The following is a 16,218-nucleotide window of genomic DNA, read 5'->3' as shown; positions in this document are numbered from 1 at the left end:
AACGACCCACATCACGAACTGCTCTGGCTACAGCTCTTCAGGAAGAATGGGCTGCCATTCCTTCAGAGACGTTCTGCCACCTCGTTGAAAATTCCCCGAAAGAGTTAGAGTTGTCATAGAAGCAAAGGGTGGACCCACCCTGTATTAATGTCCACTACTGGAAAGTGTGTCACAGGGAAAGTCTGATTACAGTTTCGAGTAGGTGTCCGGATACTTTTGATCAGATAGTGTAAATCCTTTCTTCCATGAACTTCATTCAATTCCTCCGCAAACTCCACACAATTTTCCTTAACAACCTGCAAATAGACTTTTTCGGAATCATAGCTCTTCGTATCATTCAATTTTATCATACCATAACAGCAGATATAATGTTTACTTTCTCACAGTTTTTATTCTATTGCAGCCTTACAGCATTGATTGATAATATCATTAACCTTGGCTCCAGGGTAACATGATTTCGTTACACTCGCCATATGAAGTTAAATATATTATGGCGTACATTTGCTCTTTAGTTGGAAAATATGATTTCGTTACACTCCCCTCAACCAGTCCTCATATCATGGAATAACGCGCAAAACCCAATCCTTATTATCCTCCTTTTGCTCTTTCATATTGTGATTTCACTTTCATGCATCTCTTCCATTTTTTGCCTAGAGAGAGGTTGTGAATGAATAGAATGGGTTGCCTTAGTCAGTTGTGAGTGCTTTGTCTCTTAATGGTTTGAAGGAGAGGCATAATGGATATTGTGTTTATAACTTGGTACTCCGACGACGAGTCTTAGGACTCCGTGAAGGAGATTGCGCAATCATCATCATTATCTTCTTCATGCATCAAGGATTTAGGCCTAGCGTTGCCTGTTCCAGCCTTAGAAGTCATCGTTGAATCATTTAAGAGGACGTCCTGGATTTCTTTTTCCTAATGGCTTGTACTGTATGGCTTGTTTTGGTAATCTTTCAATCTTCATTCTTTTTGACGTGTTCCATCCATTTATGTTTATATTTTTTAATTTTTTCTATTACTGGTTTAATTCTTTCATAATTTCTTCATTTCTTTTGTGATCAAATGGAGTATACTTTGCAGTTTTTTTTTTTTTTTAATTTCTGTTGTTATATTTCTTTGTTTGTCTTTTTTGTTTTATTGTCCAGATTTCACTTCCATACATAAGACTGGTAGGGCTAATGTATTGTATACTTTTAGTCTGGTTTGTTTTAAATATAGAGTTAATTACACCTGTTATTTTTAAATATTTTGCAATTTTTGCGTTTATCTTTTTCATTTTCATATGTGATCATACATCCTAGGTAGTTAAATGAATTCATCTGTTCTAAGATCTTGAACAGAACTAATAATAATAATAATAATAATAATTATTATTATTAACAACAATATTATTATTATTATCAACAACAATAATAATAATAATTATTATTATTATTGTTGTTCTTGTTGTCCGTCCCTGCCTTATGTTAACACTGGACTTTCAGTAATTGGATGTCATAATTGAGTTCACATTTTTACTACGAGGTGGTGCTAATATTAAAAGATGGCTGCGCCCAAGAATACTGGCATTATGTGTATACCAGGTTTGCTTTTTAAAATTCTTGATAATTTCTATTAAGTTAAATTTATTATGGCGTACATTTGCTCTTTAGTTGAAACATATGGCCCAGAATGCGCTATTTGCATAATTATGAAAGTGATAGGCAAAATAGAAATCACTTTATGGAACCGGTAATAGAATCGATTTCTGTTATGACCAGATCCTGAAATTATTTGTGTCATTTTTGATTTATTAGCAAACTTAATTTTTAACATATTCCCATGGGATTTTTAATTTTAGAGTCCTAATTTCAAAACTTTATAGTGCTTAACTTAAAATAATTTCATAAAAGCTTATAGCAGTTGAAAATTTTTTTTTAAAGTTTAAGCAGATTATTGCTATTACACATCACAAAACACCAAACATCTTAAAGAAGTATATCTGCACTGCTTTCAAACCTCATACAAAGGATCAACTCCTTACCCTCTCAGTTACAGGTGCGTACATGGTACTTCGCTCTTGCAACTTGTGTTATAGATTAAACTGGAATATGTGCCAACATTCGCCTTGAAGAACCCGAGAAAATATATCCACATTTCAACTATGCTTAGTCAATCAGTCTTCCATACCTTGTGCAAAATGCAATGGAAAAAATTATTATACTTCCAAACAGCAAATACAAACTTGAAAGACAGTTTTTTAAAGAAAAAAGAAACATTAAATAAATATGATCCTGTGAAACTTCCCAAGGTTTGGTAAACAGTATGGGTGGTAGCACCCATCTTAGCATTTCAGGTTTCTGGTCTGTCACTTTGCTATTGCAATTCTTATGTTATATCCCAAATGATGTCCCTGTAACTGGGACAAAAATATTGGAACTATTAAACCTGTGCCTAATTGTTTTTGTGCTGTTTTCAGTCTGTTAAATCTGAAGATAAATTATAACTTTGAGACTCAGCACAGGGCAGATAACAGGAGTGGAAAGAATGTATGATAATCCTGTTTCACGTGGATGCTACAAAGTCTGATGTGTTTAACTATTCATGTCTCAGTATCTCTATCTCTGGAGTGGTGGTGGTGAAGATTTCAGAAAATTTGATAAGATCTTACTTTCAGAAATGGGTTAACAGAGAATCAGTATTCTGGAATGAATAGTAAGTATGGGTTTAAGCCAATGTCATGTTCATCGTGTTGGAGGCTTAATCGATTGTATACAGCAACTCAGAAAGGATTTAAACAGAATTTAATACTTCCTATATTTTGTCTCAGTCACTGAGACATCTTCAGGGATTATAAAAAAAAAACTAATGTAACATATACACAAATACCACACAATACTAAGCCCAACCACGTGGGTGACTCTTAAAGTCCTATCTAGGTGGAGCGCCCTCTAAGGGTGGTTATAGGTGGCGTGGAATGTAAGGTGGGATCTCTGATGATAAGTGTTTCCCAAATCTTAGGAAGCTTAATGCAACCATATTTATTAAGATTTGGTTGATTTCTAAGAGCTGCTGCTGATTCTAAAAATAGTCCCTCTTTTTTGAATTTGCTGTGGTGGAGCATGGTGGTTTTTTCCATGAGATCCTGTGGATTATATCCAAGACATGGTCAGCCATGCCTGACTGACCATAGTTGTGGTTGCAGATGTATGACTTGTGTTACTCCAGGCAGATGGTTGCTGATCTGCCTGTCTGTCCAAAGTATGCCAGTTTACAGGAACAGGATGCTTTATAAACTCCAGGCATTGAGAGAGGAGGGAGCTGATCTTTTGTAGAACGGATAAGGGTAGCAAGTTTGCGGTGGGGCTTAAATGCTGTGTGTAGGTTGTACTTTTTTAAAATCTTGGCTATTTTTTCTGATGTGCCACGGATATAGGGTATGGTGATAGCATTTCATAAACCACCATGCTCCACCACAGCAAATTCAAAAAAGAGAGACTATTTTTAGAATCAGCAGCTGCTCTCAGAAATCAACCAAATCTTAATAAATACGGTTGCATTAAGCTTCCTAAGATTTGGGAAACACTTGTCATCAGAGATCCCACCTTACATTCCAGGCCACCTGCAACTGCCCTTGGAGGACGCTCCATCTAGATAGGACTTTAGAGTCATCTACGTGGTTGGGCTTAGTGTATACATATATTTGTGTATATGTTACATTGTGGTATTTGTGTATATGTTACATTGGTTTTTTTTTTTTGTAATCTCCAAAAATGTCTCAGTGACTGAGACGAAATATAGGAAGTATTAAATTCTGTTTTAATCCTTTCTGAGTGCTGTATACAATCCATTAAGCCTCCAACATGATGTCCTCACAGTACTTAAGCCTCTACACATGGATTCCAATGTCATGCTTGTATAACTTGGTCACATTTAATAATAAAGTTATGATTTAGTAAGGCAAATTGCATAAAGTTAGATAAATGGAATTGATTGGGAGAATGATACTTTGGGACTTATTGTCTTAATCCTACACAAACAATAACCTTAAATATTGACTTATTTAAGGTTATTGTTTGTGTAGGATTAAGCATGGAAGGCTGTTGCATAAGTTGGAGGATATGGGATTGGATTATAAATGGAACTGTAATGGAACTGGGATAAGAGGATAGGTAACTGACATATCTAAAAGTGGTGTATGGAGGCAGAGTGAGTGTAAGATTTAAGGTAACCAGTGGTGTACTTCAAGGTTCATTCCTTAGTCCATTGCTATTGCCTTTGCATTAATGACATTAAGAAGGATTTGATGGGAGACATAGAGCTGTTTGTTGATGCAAAAACAGGCATGCTAATCAATAATACAATTGATATATAGCAAAATTATTTAATTAGCCTGGATTTGTGGGCTTATGAAAACAATTTTCAGTTCAGTGTTGTGAATGTAAAGTTAAAATTTGGTCTAATGAGATACCCATTATCATATTATATTGATGGAATGATGCCAGAAGAAACTGATCAGGCTTGGCATCTTTAGTAGGTGAGAAGTTAAAATTCTGAGACCATATAACACGGAATAAAGATACTACTTAGAGAATAATTGCAGTGCTAAAAAACAAAATTGACATGTAAAGTTAAGGAGGCCATTCCTCATCATTACAAATCCTTGCTACTAGCTCTCCTGGTTTTTGAGGTGATACAGATATGGTGGAGAGGGTGCAAAGAATAGTGGTAAAGATCAGGTTTGCAGAATATCAATTATGAGTATAGACCAAGCATATGTGTCAATTGCAGACACTACAACTAAAGAAAGATTTATATCAGAGAGGTTCATTGTCAGTTGAATGAATCTCCTATGATGAGTCTCCAACTCCTTGGAGGGTGCAATAATAATAATAATATAGTCAATAAACGAATGTTCACTATAATTTTCTCTTGCAGAGCACTGCATGATTCAGTGGGCTTGTCTTTGGAGATGGTGAGTGATTTCAGAAAGGCATAGCAGCCAATGTGGGTGATATGTAGCCCTTTGCGAGGTGTCTGGTAATAATATTTAGTTCATGCACTAGATTGCATGATTTACTCGCTTACTTTGAAGATGAAAATAAACAGGGCTGCAGTAGCCGCCTCCATAAAAAAAATAAATAAATAAATAAAAATTAAAAAAAAGTAGGACCACATAAAAGTCTTGGTGGTGGCCATTCCCATAACGTTTTTGTATTATGGGATACTGAAGCAATTTTGATGTGAAGTCAACAGCCTCTTTATACAAGTAAATTAGTTGTGAAGATGCTTCATAAGCAAACTTTGATTGCTTCTACTTGGGTAAAGGATCAAAACAAGAATATAACTAATATAACTTCTTGTTATCTATAATAAGATTAGGACAATGTAACAGTGCTTCAGAGCTCTCTTCATATAATCTGCTATTGTGCAAGACATCAGGCTTTTTTTTCCTAGGGAACCATGTCTTGAAGGTGGGAGCATGTTCTGCAAACCCAGTATGCTGAGTTCATGTTATTTGATGAATATAGTATGCTCCTTTCAGTGAGTTGCTGCATATCTTCTAAATTAGCCACAGCAGGATAGAACAAATTGCAAGAGGCCTGATAAATACTGCCAAACCAACAAGGAAAGCCTATTATTTAGTAAACCTGGAAATTATTATTATGTCACACTTCCAAGGACTTATTACAGTCATGAAATTAGAAAATCATATTCTTATGGATAGGAGCTCTATAGTTTATGGGGGGGGGGTTGATTTGCTGAAACCAACAGACACATAAGTGGATTTGATGTGTTGTATTTCTTGATGTAAGACATCAGTGGAATAAAGCTTGATGGATGAGAAGTCTTATACTGCCAGATTTTTGATAAGAGTGATAATGAGATTAAGCATGAATAATGACTAGTGTATTTTCTTTTTAAACATTGAGAACTCATCTTGACAAGTATGTATTAATATGCACAAAATTTTGGAGACTGTGTTTTAAGATTACCTCCATCTGGTTGATGAAGAGTGCAGAGATTAAAAAAAAGGCAGTGCTATGATTATATTCCATTTCTGATATAAACTGCATTATAGAATGAATAGCATTGATCTTGGCTATAAATTCAAGGAATTCAAATACTGACCTTGCCAAACAGCAAAAAATATCTGTATCATGCTGAAAATTTAGGATGAATGTTATGGAGAAGATGTTTAAAATGCTCTATAAATTATCTAAACAATATCTTCTCTATAACATTCATCTGCCCTATAAAGTACAATCATAATCAAATTCCTGCCATATACCCTCAAGTGGTATACAGGATATGATAGTACAACATGAAAAATTTACATCATTACTAACTTCCTATCTACAATTTTCCTCCAAATCAGTCTGTTACCTGTCAAGCCTCCAACATTATTAGATGTTATATTTCTATCTTCTAAGGCACTTGTTACCACATCCATTTCAGCCTTTTATACTATGAGACTTTTCTACCTCATACTTGCATTTCTGGTCGAATATCTTCTCTGCCTTTCCACATTTCAGGCCTTTGATAGCTTTTTCTACTTGAAGTATGGATATGTATTCCTGATTGCATGCCTGTTGAGTGTTTTTTACCACTGTGCTATCACTGCTTGTTTCATTTAGCAATTTTTCGAAGTAATTACTCAATACTTCAAGGATATCTTTTTCTCCAGTTTTCATGTCACCTTTATCATCTCTAATTCCTTACTCACTACAAATTCCTTACTCACCACCTTCTTGCTATTTATTTTCTATGTTCTTACCAAAAGTCTTTATATGATTACTGTGTAACTAGTTTTTTACATTTGTCTCTGTATTGTCTAAGAGCACAAGCTGACTTATTTGCCAAGAACTTTTGATATGTTTTCTTCTTTTCCTTCACTGCCTCTTCCTGTGTCCACCATGGAGTTCTGATTTTTCTATCCTTGCAGACAATCTCACCATATACCTCTCTGGCTGAATCAGTGTTTTCTTTAGGGCTTGCCACTGAATCTCCAAGATTTCGTTCCTGTACTCAAACTCTTTCATTTTTTCTTTAATAATGTTTGTGTATTTTAGTCGACAATTCATATCAGAGAGCTGCTCAACTTTTATTCACTTTAAAACTTTCTTACATGTTCTTGTTTTCAAGAAATTCAATTTTATCCTGCTCAAGACTACATAGTGATCACTTCCAATTTCAAATCCTCTGTACACTCTGGTGTCCTGCACCAGGGAGAAAACATCACTATCAACAATAACATAGTCAATGAGACTTTTCTTATTCCTAGCCTCTTCTCTCCATGTGAATTTGTGCACATTTTTATGTTGGAACATGGTGTTAGTAATAACCAATCCATGTCCTGAGCAGAAATACAATAGGTATTTGTCATATTATTAGCTTTGCTCTTTTTCCAAATTTTCTCAAAACATTTTTGTATGTCTGACAATCATTTCCTACTCTGCTATTTAGATCTGCAACAAAGACCACCAACTTTTCCTTTTTCATTGTGTCGGTTGCTTTCTCTAATGTCTCAAAAAATTCCTCCATTTCTACCTTAGTAGAACCTGCTGTGAGACAATAGGCACAAATAAGTCTCATTGTACAGTTCCCCATTCTGATATTTACCCACATTGCTTTACTTGAGACTACCTGTCATTTAAGATGATTAGCCTCGTATTTAGTGTTGAATACTATGGCTACTCCATCTTTTTCTTAATTGTCATTGCCTGAATATAACATTTTGTATTTATTGCTCAGATAGATTTCACCAGTTCTTGTCTTTTTTGTTTCAGTTTCTTTATTGTGTTTTTGTTGATCTGGTACTTATCTAATTCCTCAGCTAGCTCCATTTCTTTGCCATTCAGGCTTCTTATGTTCATAGTACCGATCTTTAACTGTGCTGATGTTGGGTTGGGGTATGTTTTAATCTTTGTTCCAGTAGCTGACTTGTTGCTGTTTGCCCTGGTTTCTCTGGCAAAACCAACGGGGGCCTTGTTTAACTGGGCGACGCCCCCCCGGCCAGCATGAAATTCTGTCATGTTGTACCATCGTTTTATATTTTTGTTTAAGCCAATAAGAATACAGTTTAATCAGCTAAATCCTAAATTGCAAGCCCATCCTTGTTTGGTGAGGATTGGACATTAGGTCAGAAGCCCAGGTCGGTTCTCTGCATTCCTTAAAGGCATGATTTTCTTGATTTTTTAGTTATACAGCATTGACTCCTAAGCATCCCCTATAAAGTATCTGAACAATATCTTCTCCATAACATTCATCCAAACACTAATTTCAACAAGTATGTATTAATATATCCAAAATTTGGATGACTTATGTTAAGACCACCTCTGTCTAATGTGCATAGGCTACTTGTATATCCAGTTCTCGATGGCAGCATCTTGCTAGGTTTATTTTATAATTTATTGTTTGAATTGCTTCCACAGTTCTTTGTGGTGTATTGTGCTCTGTGATAAGCATGTACTGTGTGTTCTGAGGATGCCAGTTTTAAAATCCAGCAAAATATTTGCATCTTAATAATATGCCTGGCTTATTTTGTTCTTTAATATGATTTTTAATATGAGTTTATACTGTTAAAATAAGTTGTGATGTGAAATATGCATGGACGAGAATAAAGCAGAAAAATGATTATATCATTTTTAGCTTCTTTTGTACTTTTATCATACTGTATTGTTTAATTCTCTTGATCCTTTTGGGCAGGCATAAACAAAACAAAATGCAATTTATAGCACCAAGCTCTGTAACTTAAGATTATGATTTCTTGCTTTTTATACTCTCTTCTCTTTCTTGGATGTTGTACATGAGATTATGGTAACCATGTGACTACAGTATTAAACCTGCCTACCAACAAAAACTCTCACTATTTATTTTATTTATTTATTTTGGACACTTGGAGTTATTGTTAACATATAAAATTTTGCACTGAAATATTACTTGATATGCTCTCCTAATTGTTCAAAATTTACTTCACTGTCAAGTGGTGTTGAAGGTTACTTGGTTACAAAGTTTTCATTTATGGCTTGAAGAATTTTTCATCCTTTCTTTTATATTGCTTTATGTGGAAATGCCCCTGCATCATGAGTTAAATAGATTGTACCACAAGTATTTTACTCTTTGTCTAGTAGTTTATTATGTGCATCTTTACACACTTATGAATCATTATATATTTAAATTTGTTATTAAATAGGTCAAAGAATATGCCATGCAGATAGCAGACATATTGGTGGGAAAGGAACCTATACTCGCCAGGGCTACATTTATTCCAGTTTAGTTGGGCACATACTAGAAAAAAGAAAAGAGCAGGTAAATGTTTTTCTCTAATTATATGAAAGCATTAAGTAATTTTTGAAATGTTCCTTTTTTTTTTTTTTTAATGGGTCCACTACCATGATAGTGAACCCATTTAAAAAAAGTAAGATTTCAAAAATTACTTAATGCTTTCATATCCAAATCCAATATTTCATATCCAAAAGAAAAATCCAAATAATGTCTAATTAGACATTATTTGGATTTTTCTTTTAATGCCTTAAAAAAAATCACTGCCAAATCCACTAAAACTGTGATTTTCCAAGGTATGGGAATTTTTATTTTATTATTATTATTATTATTATTTACAGTTCAGGTGAGATATGGTGCCTATTAGCATCAGGTATGCTCTGTACACTTAGGAGTAAATCACTGAACCCACTAATTGTCATATCATACTGTATTAAATAGAATGTGTGCTTAATGTTTTTTTTTTTTTTTAAACCAAATTTCGACCCACTTTTTGTATGTTTATGGTTTAATTAGATTTGTGTTTGTTTTCATTTCATTTTATGTAAGATAGTTATAATTATATCATGAATATAGGCAATACTCAAATTGTCATGGCTATATCATGTTAACAGAACTCTATGGATATTGAAATATCAGTACATCAGATTCATGATTCTGTCAAAAGATTCATTTAAAAAACATTCTTAACTCACAGGCCATGCAATAATATTTGGCAGGCTGTAGTTTTGATCACCCCCCCCCGGCATACATGATCAACGAAAATTACCTCCAACTATACCAGGAACAATGCATTTCATGTCCCCTTTGTTCCATAGTATTCCTCAAATTGCACTTAAGAAATGTGTTCCTGAATGAATACCTATTCTTTATCATCTGTACATTAATTTATACTCAGTTGGCACTCACCCAATAACATGGAAGCAAGCCATTACTGAACCCATAAAAAAAATAATAATAAATAAAATAAAATTACTGTATGCCATCAAATTGTCATCCTGATGCTCTCATTGTGTCTCTTAAGTAATGGAGATTGTGATCACAGTCAACTCCTTCATCACATTGAAAACTTTCAACTATTTTCAACATTATAGATTTAGCTATGCAAAAGTCACAAATCTTCTTGCCTACATCTGGGCATGTGCTGCAGAGAAACCTGTGCTGTTGCACATGATGATTGATAGAGCCAGACACCATCAAATTCCAAACTTTTTGAATACAGTCTGGCATAGAGGGATTCTCAGAAAATTTTCATATGGCTGTCTTTTGCCCTTTCCAACTGAGTCACTGTTTCTCTCAGGTCATTTGCTGCATGTAATTGTGTTCTTTCTTCAAATTTCTCTACTAATGCACATGTTCCTCAGAGCTCTGTTATATCACCCACCCTCTTCCTCACTGACCTCAAACCTTATCTGTAGTTTTATGATAACAGCAGTCTTTTATTACAACTACTCGTATGACAGACCTTGCAGTGTAAGTGTCAAGCTTCAAGCTGCATTGTAAACTTAAACATCTTAAACTTCAAGATCTTCTACAACCAGTGCCCTAAACATTGATTTCCTTATCATTCTTCAGTGAATTGTGACAATTTAATCATCTTAATTGCTTTGAAAACACATTTCTGTCTTTTTTTTTTGTTTTGTTTTGTTTTCATTTAAAAGACTATAGTTCTTTCGGGTATCTACCTGGATACTGAACGAACGAGGATGGGCTGGCAATTTGGGATTTAGCTGACCAAATTGTATTCTTATTGGCTTAAACCAATATACAAAATGATGGTACAACATGACAAAATTTCATGCCGGCTGGGGCGTCACCCATTTAAACAAGGCCCCCTGTTGTTTTTGCCAGGGAACCAGAAAGCACACCTCAACTCAACATCACCAGAGTGAAAGATCGGTATTATCAACATAAGAAGCCTGAATGGCAAAGAAATGGAGCTAGCTGAGGAATTAGATAAGTACCAGATCGACATAATAAGGGTGACTGAAACAAAAACTGGTGAGATCTTTCTGAGCAATAAATATAAAATGTTATATTCAGGAAATGACAATCAAGGAAAAGAAGGAGTAGCCATAGTATTCAACACAAAATACTAGGCTAATCTTCTTGAATGGCAGTCAGTCTCAAGTAGAGTAATGTGGGCAAATATGAGAATGGGGAACTGGACAATGAGACTTATTTGTGCCTATGGTCCCACAGAAGGTTCTACTAAGGTAGAAGTGGAGGAATTTTTTGAGGCTTTAGAAAAAGCAACTGACACAATGAAAAAGGAAAAGTTGATATTTGTTAGGGATCTAAATAGCAGAGTAGGAAATGATTGTCAGACATACAAAAATATTTTGGGAAAATTTGTAGAAAAGAGCAAAGCTAATAATAATGGCAAATACCTGTTGGATTTCTGCTCAGGACATGGACTGGTTATTACTAACACCATGTTCCAACATAAAAATGTGCACAAATTCACATGGAGAGAAGAGGAAAGAAATAAGAAAAGTCTCATTGGCTATGTTATTGTTGATAATGGTGTTTTCTCCCTTGTGCAGAACTCCAGAGTGTACAGAGGATTTGAAATTGGAAGTGATCACTATTTAGTCTTGAACAGGATAAAATTGAATTTCATATTGAAAAGAATAACATGTAAGAAAGTTTCAGCTCTGGTGTGAACTGTAGACTAAAATACACAAAGATTATTGAAGAAAAAAATTAAAGAGTTTGAGAACAGGAACCAAACTTTAGAGATTCAATGGCAAGCCTTGAAGAAAACCTTGATTAATTCAGCCAGAGAGACATGTGAGGTTGTCTGCAAGGATAGAAACATCAGAACCCCATGGTGGACACAGGAAGTCAAAGAGGCAGTGAAGGAAAAGAAGAAAACATATCAAAAGTTCCTGGCAAATAAGTCAGCTTGTGCTCTTAGAGAATACAGAGAAAAATGTAAGAAAGCTAAACAAAAGTCATTGGAGGTCTTCGGCAAGAACATAGAAAATAAATATCAAGAAGGTGGCAAAATATTTTGGAGGTTGTTGAAGAAACTTAGAAATGGAAGAAAGAGTACTGTAAAAGGAGTTAGAGATGATAAAGGTGACATGAAAACGGGAGAAAAAGATATCCTTGAAGTATGGAGTAATTACTTTGAGAAATTGCTAAATGAAACAAGCAGTGATAGCACAGTGGTAAATAACACTCAACAGGCATACAGTCAGGAATACATATCGATACTTGGAGAAATCACGGGAAGATAACAAAGGTCTCTATTTGAGTTTTGTAGATCTGGAAAAGGCATATGATAAGGTGCCAAGAGAGAAGCTATTCAATATGCTACAGCTATGTGGTGTCAATGGGACATTATGTCAAGCAATATTTAGTCTTTATTTGAGTTGCAAGTCAGCAGTTAGAATTGAAGGACGTATAGGAAGATGGTTTAATGTTAAATCTGGTGTGAGAAAAGGATGTACATTATCCCCTCTGATATTCATTATCTATATGGATCACATTATGAAGGAAAGTGGTATTAAACATGATATCAAAATTGGAGATGTTAATGTCAGGTCTTTGCTTTATGCGGACGATGTTATACTTATCAATAAATCCGCTACGAGTCTGCAAGATTCCTTGACTAAATTGAATAACTGTTGTAATAGATATGGTATGAAGGTCAGCAATAAAAAGACAAAGACAATGAAAATAGGCAGCATCATTGAAAATGTCAACTGCATTGTGAACAGAGAACCTATGGAACAAGTAAAACATTTCCCCTACTTAGGCACGATTTTTAGTAAAGATGGTAAATTAAATATGGAAATAGTCAACAGAATCAATAAAGCTGGTATAGTAGGAAGTCAATTGAATAAATTCACATGGAATAAGAGAGAAATTAGTCGGAACACTAAATTAGCTGCATACAAGACAGTGTTCAAACCAGTTTTAACTTATCGATCTGAGAGCTGGGTCAGAAGTAAAACACTTGACCAAAGACTAGAGACCACAGATATGAGAATCCTGAGAAAGATTAGAGGCATGAACAGATGGCATCAATGGCAATATCATATTAAAAACGAGGATATTAGGAAAGAACTTGACATTGTCGGCATCCAGGAATGCATTAGCAGAACTAATCTCAGGTATTATTGTCATTTAAACAGACTGGGTGAGGAAAGATTGGCAAAACAAGTATTCTCTGCCAGGTGGGCAGCAAAACAACCCAGAGGAAGACCAAGATATAGGTGGGTTGATATGGTACAAAGTGCCTTACATGACAGAAATATAAGATCTGATAATATTGGAGTCTTGTGAAGTAGCAGACTGATCTGGAGGAAAATTGTAGATAGGAAGTTAGTAATGATGTAAATTTTTCATGTAGTACTATCATATCCTGTACGCCTCTTAAGGGTACATGTTAGGATTTGATGATGATGATAGTTCTTTCCTTGCCTTTGATAATATTCATCCCAAAAGCCAGTTAAAATCATCTGTCTCTCTCTCTCTCTCTCTCTCTCTCTCTTGAACTGACTGACTTCTGCCCTTTCTTGCCTGGCATAAACATATGACTTCTGGGATATCCTCGACTTTCTAAATAGTGTGCACAGTGGATGCTATGCTTAAAGCTAAGTAATTTCCTTATTATAACCACTTTGTAAAATGTGTTCAGGTGAAGTGTCTTGCTAATATAAAAAAAGTAGATATTATGATCATTGAAATGATCTAGTAGTTTTTATTCTAGTAAATGCTAGTTTGCTGAAAAACTAGCGTTTCAGAATTTCCTCAGCCATCTTAGTCAGGTTGCACCAGAAGGACAAAAGCCATTGAAGTAATAGAACCCTTCAGCTCCACATGCTGTAGCAACCACGTCGTGGCCATTGTAAACTTGCATATGCTGCAATGGTGGGATTAACAAAAGTGACTTATGCAGTGTTCTTTGGAATGCAGTGAATGTTATCATTCTATATACATAGGCATTACCGAATCTAACTAAATATTAGCAGCAACAGTTTGATTAAACTTTAAAAAATGATGATGGAGAAATGGAATCAGATGTGAGGACTCTGTTAAGAAACTTTGAGGAACAGATATTAGAAGGTCTAAATGCCATTAAAATATAAATTAAATGAGATAACTTCAGTAAGAAGGGAATTGGCATAACTATTTAAAGCAAAAATAAATGATTTGAAGTCATTGCTGAAGTACAGCTTTGGATGCATTCAAGATTTAAAGTGAATGCATTGAAAATTGAATCAAGGTGTGTAATAAAAATGTATAACTAACAAATGAAAATAAATTACTGAGCTGCAAATTAAAGAAATGAAATGGGAGGTCAGTGAAATTTGGCAATGCTCCAGATTGAACAATATTGAAATATAAATGGCTTACCAAAGCTTCTAATTGAAAATATGCATACCATAACTGAAAAATTTGTAAACCTGCTAGGCCACCAACAGGAAAACATACAACAAGCCAATTGTCACCCAATTGCTGCAAAAATGTTAAAAAGTAAATAGCTGGCAGATCCAAAAGAATTCAACAAGATTGCATCCCAGCAGTCTGATGAACAATTAAAGCTGGTGCCCATCTATATAAGTGACCACTTGACCAAACTTAATAAGCAACTTCTTTATCAAGCAAAGCAAAAGTAAGCAAGTGGTGCAGTTAAATATTCGTGAGAAAGGACAACAACACAAAAGTGATAAGGTTAAAAACACCAGACGACCGCAATAAACACAGTCAAAGAAGGCAGTATAAAAGCTAAATGTTACCAAACTGAGAACAGTTGAATCAAGGCCGACTCAAACAAACATTAGAGAGCATTTGAATAACATAGATCTTGGTGCAGCTATCAACTGTAAAAAAACTATAATATAACCTCTGTAAAAAAAGTTTTCTGATACTGCTTCAAATTTATCTAAGAATATAAAGTTATACCATATAAATATTAAATCGTTACGGCCAAATTTTGATAATTTGATATTCTCAGAAATCGAAATACACACACACACACTGGTGTTAACTGAAATATGGATCAAACAACTTGAAATTGATTGATATTCTCTCATTAATTACAATACATTTTGTGACTGTCGGGATTATAATTGTTCAGGTGGATTAATTTATGCTAGAAAAGTATTTTTCATCCTCATAAACTGGAATTGTATATGCACAGTGCTGAAACTGTGATGATTTATGACCCAGTGATGAATATATTCATATTTGCTGTATACCAAGCATACCAGTTTGGAAAACTGGTTATTTTTAACAGAGTTAAATAATGCCCTCAAGACCTGAAAACATATTGTTATATTAGTGAGTGATATAACTTTGAATTTATAGAAGAATAATAGCAAAATTAAGGAATATAAAAACGTATTATCTTCACATGGGTTGTTTGCATATATAGATGGCAACATGAGAGAAGCAAACAGGTCAGTAAGTTGTATTCATCACATATTTATAAGCAATAGAATGACATTACAGGCCATTCTGTTTTAGCAAAATAACAGATTATCGCCTGTACTGTTGAATTTATTTTTAACTGATAGTCATGCAAAAACTCAAAATTCTCCTACTAGGACCTTGGCTGACTAGCCATCAGTCATGTTTGTAACATGTTGAGCACAGTTAAGCCTGGGATGGATTTCTGTGGTGGGCTGGCAACCTACAACATGGTCAAAAACCCTGATAGAACTGATATAAATGGCAGTGCCAATATTTTGGTGAAGTCCGGAAGGCCATACCCAGGAAGTCTTAGTATCATGCCTCCATGTGGATCTCCCCCCCCCCCAGAAACATGGTGTCGTAATGAGCCATGGCAAAGTTGATACTGAGCAAAGAGCTGGCAGAAAGCTATAAAATGCATCTCCCAAGACATTATGTGGCCAGCGTGGGAGATTGGGCCACAACCCCTCCACCACAATGCCAAGAAGAAGATAGAAAGGCCATAAAGCCCATGGCCAGAATGAG

At 34.9% G+C, this 16,218-nt stretch overlaps 1 protein-coding gene across 2 annotated transcripts in view; it reads left to right on the top strand.

Annotated features, from left to right (window-relative positions):
• Positions 1 to 1,541: 1,541 nt before the first annotated feature.
• Csl4 (exosome component 1 Csl4) overlaps positions 1,542 to 16,218 on the top strand; it is an 86,921-nt gene continuing 72,244 nt past the window's right edge. For both annotated transcript variants that reach the window (XM_090392317.1, XM_090392316.1), the window contains exons 1-2: positions 1,542 to 1,583; positions 9,176 to 9,291. In XM_090392317.1, coding sequence (XP_090248443.1) covers positions 1,544 to 1,583; positions 9,176 to 9,291 — 156 coding nt within the window. In that variant the 5' untranslated portion in view covers positions 1,542 to 1,543. The remainder of the gene's footprint in view (positions 1,584 to 9,175; positions 9,292 to 16,218) is intronic.

The sequence above is a fragment of the Typopeltis vanoorti genome, chromosome 5 (genome assembly GCF_054136105.1).
Source record: "Typopeltis vanoorti isolate ZY-2024b chromosome 5, IOZ_Tvanoo_1.0, whole genome shotgun sequence".
NCBI lineage: Eukaryota > Metazoa > Arthropoda > Arachnida > Uropygi > Thelyphonidae > Typopeltis > Typopeltis vanoorti.
The sequence above is the reverse complement of the archived record's forward strand: the minus strand, read 5'-3'. Positions and strand labels throughout refer to the sequence as shown.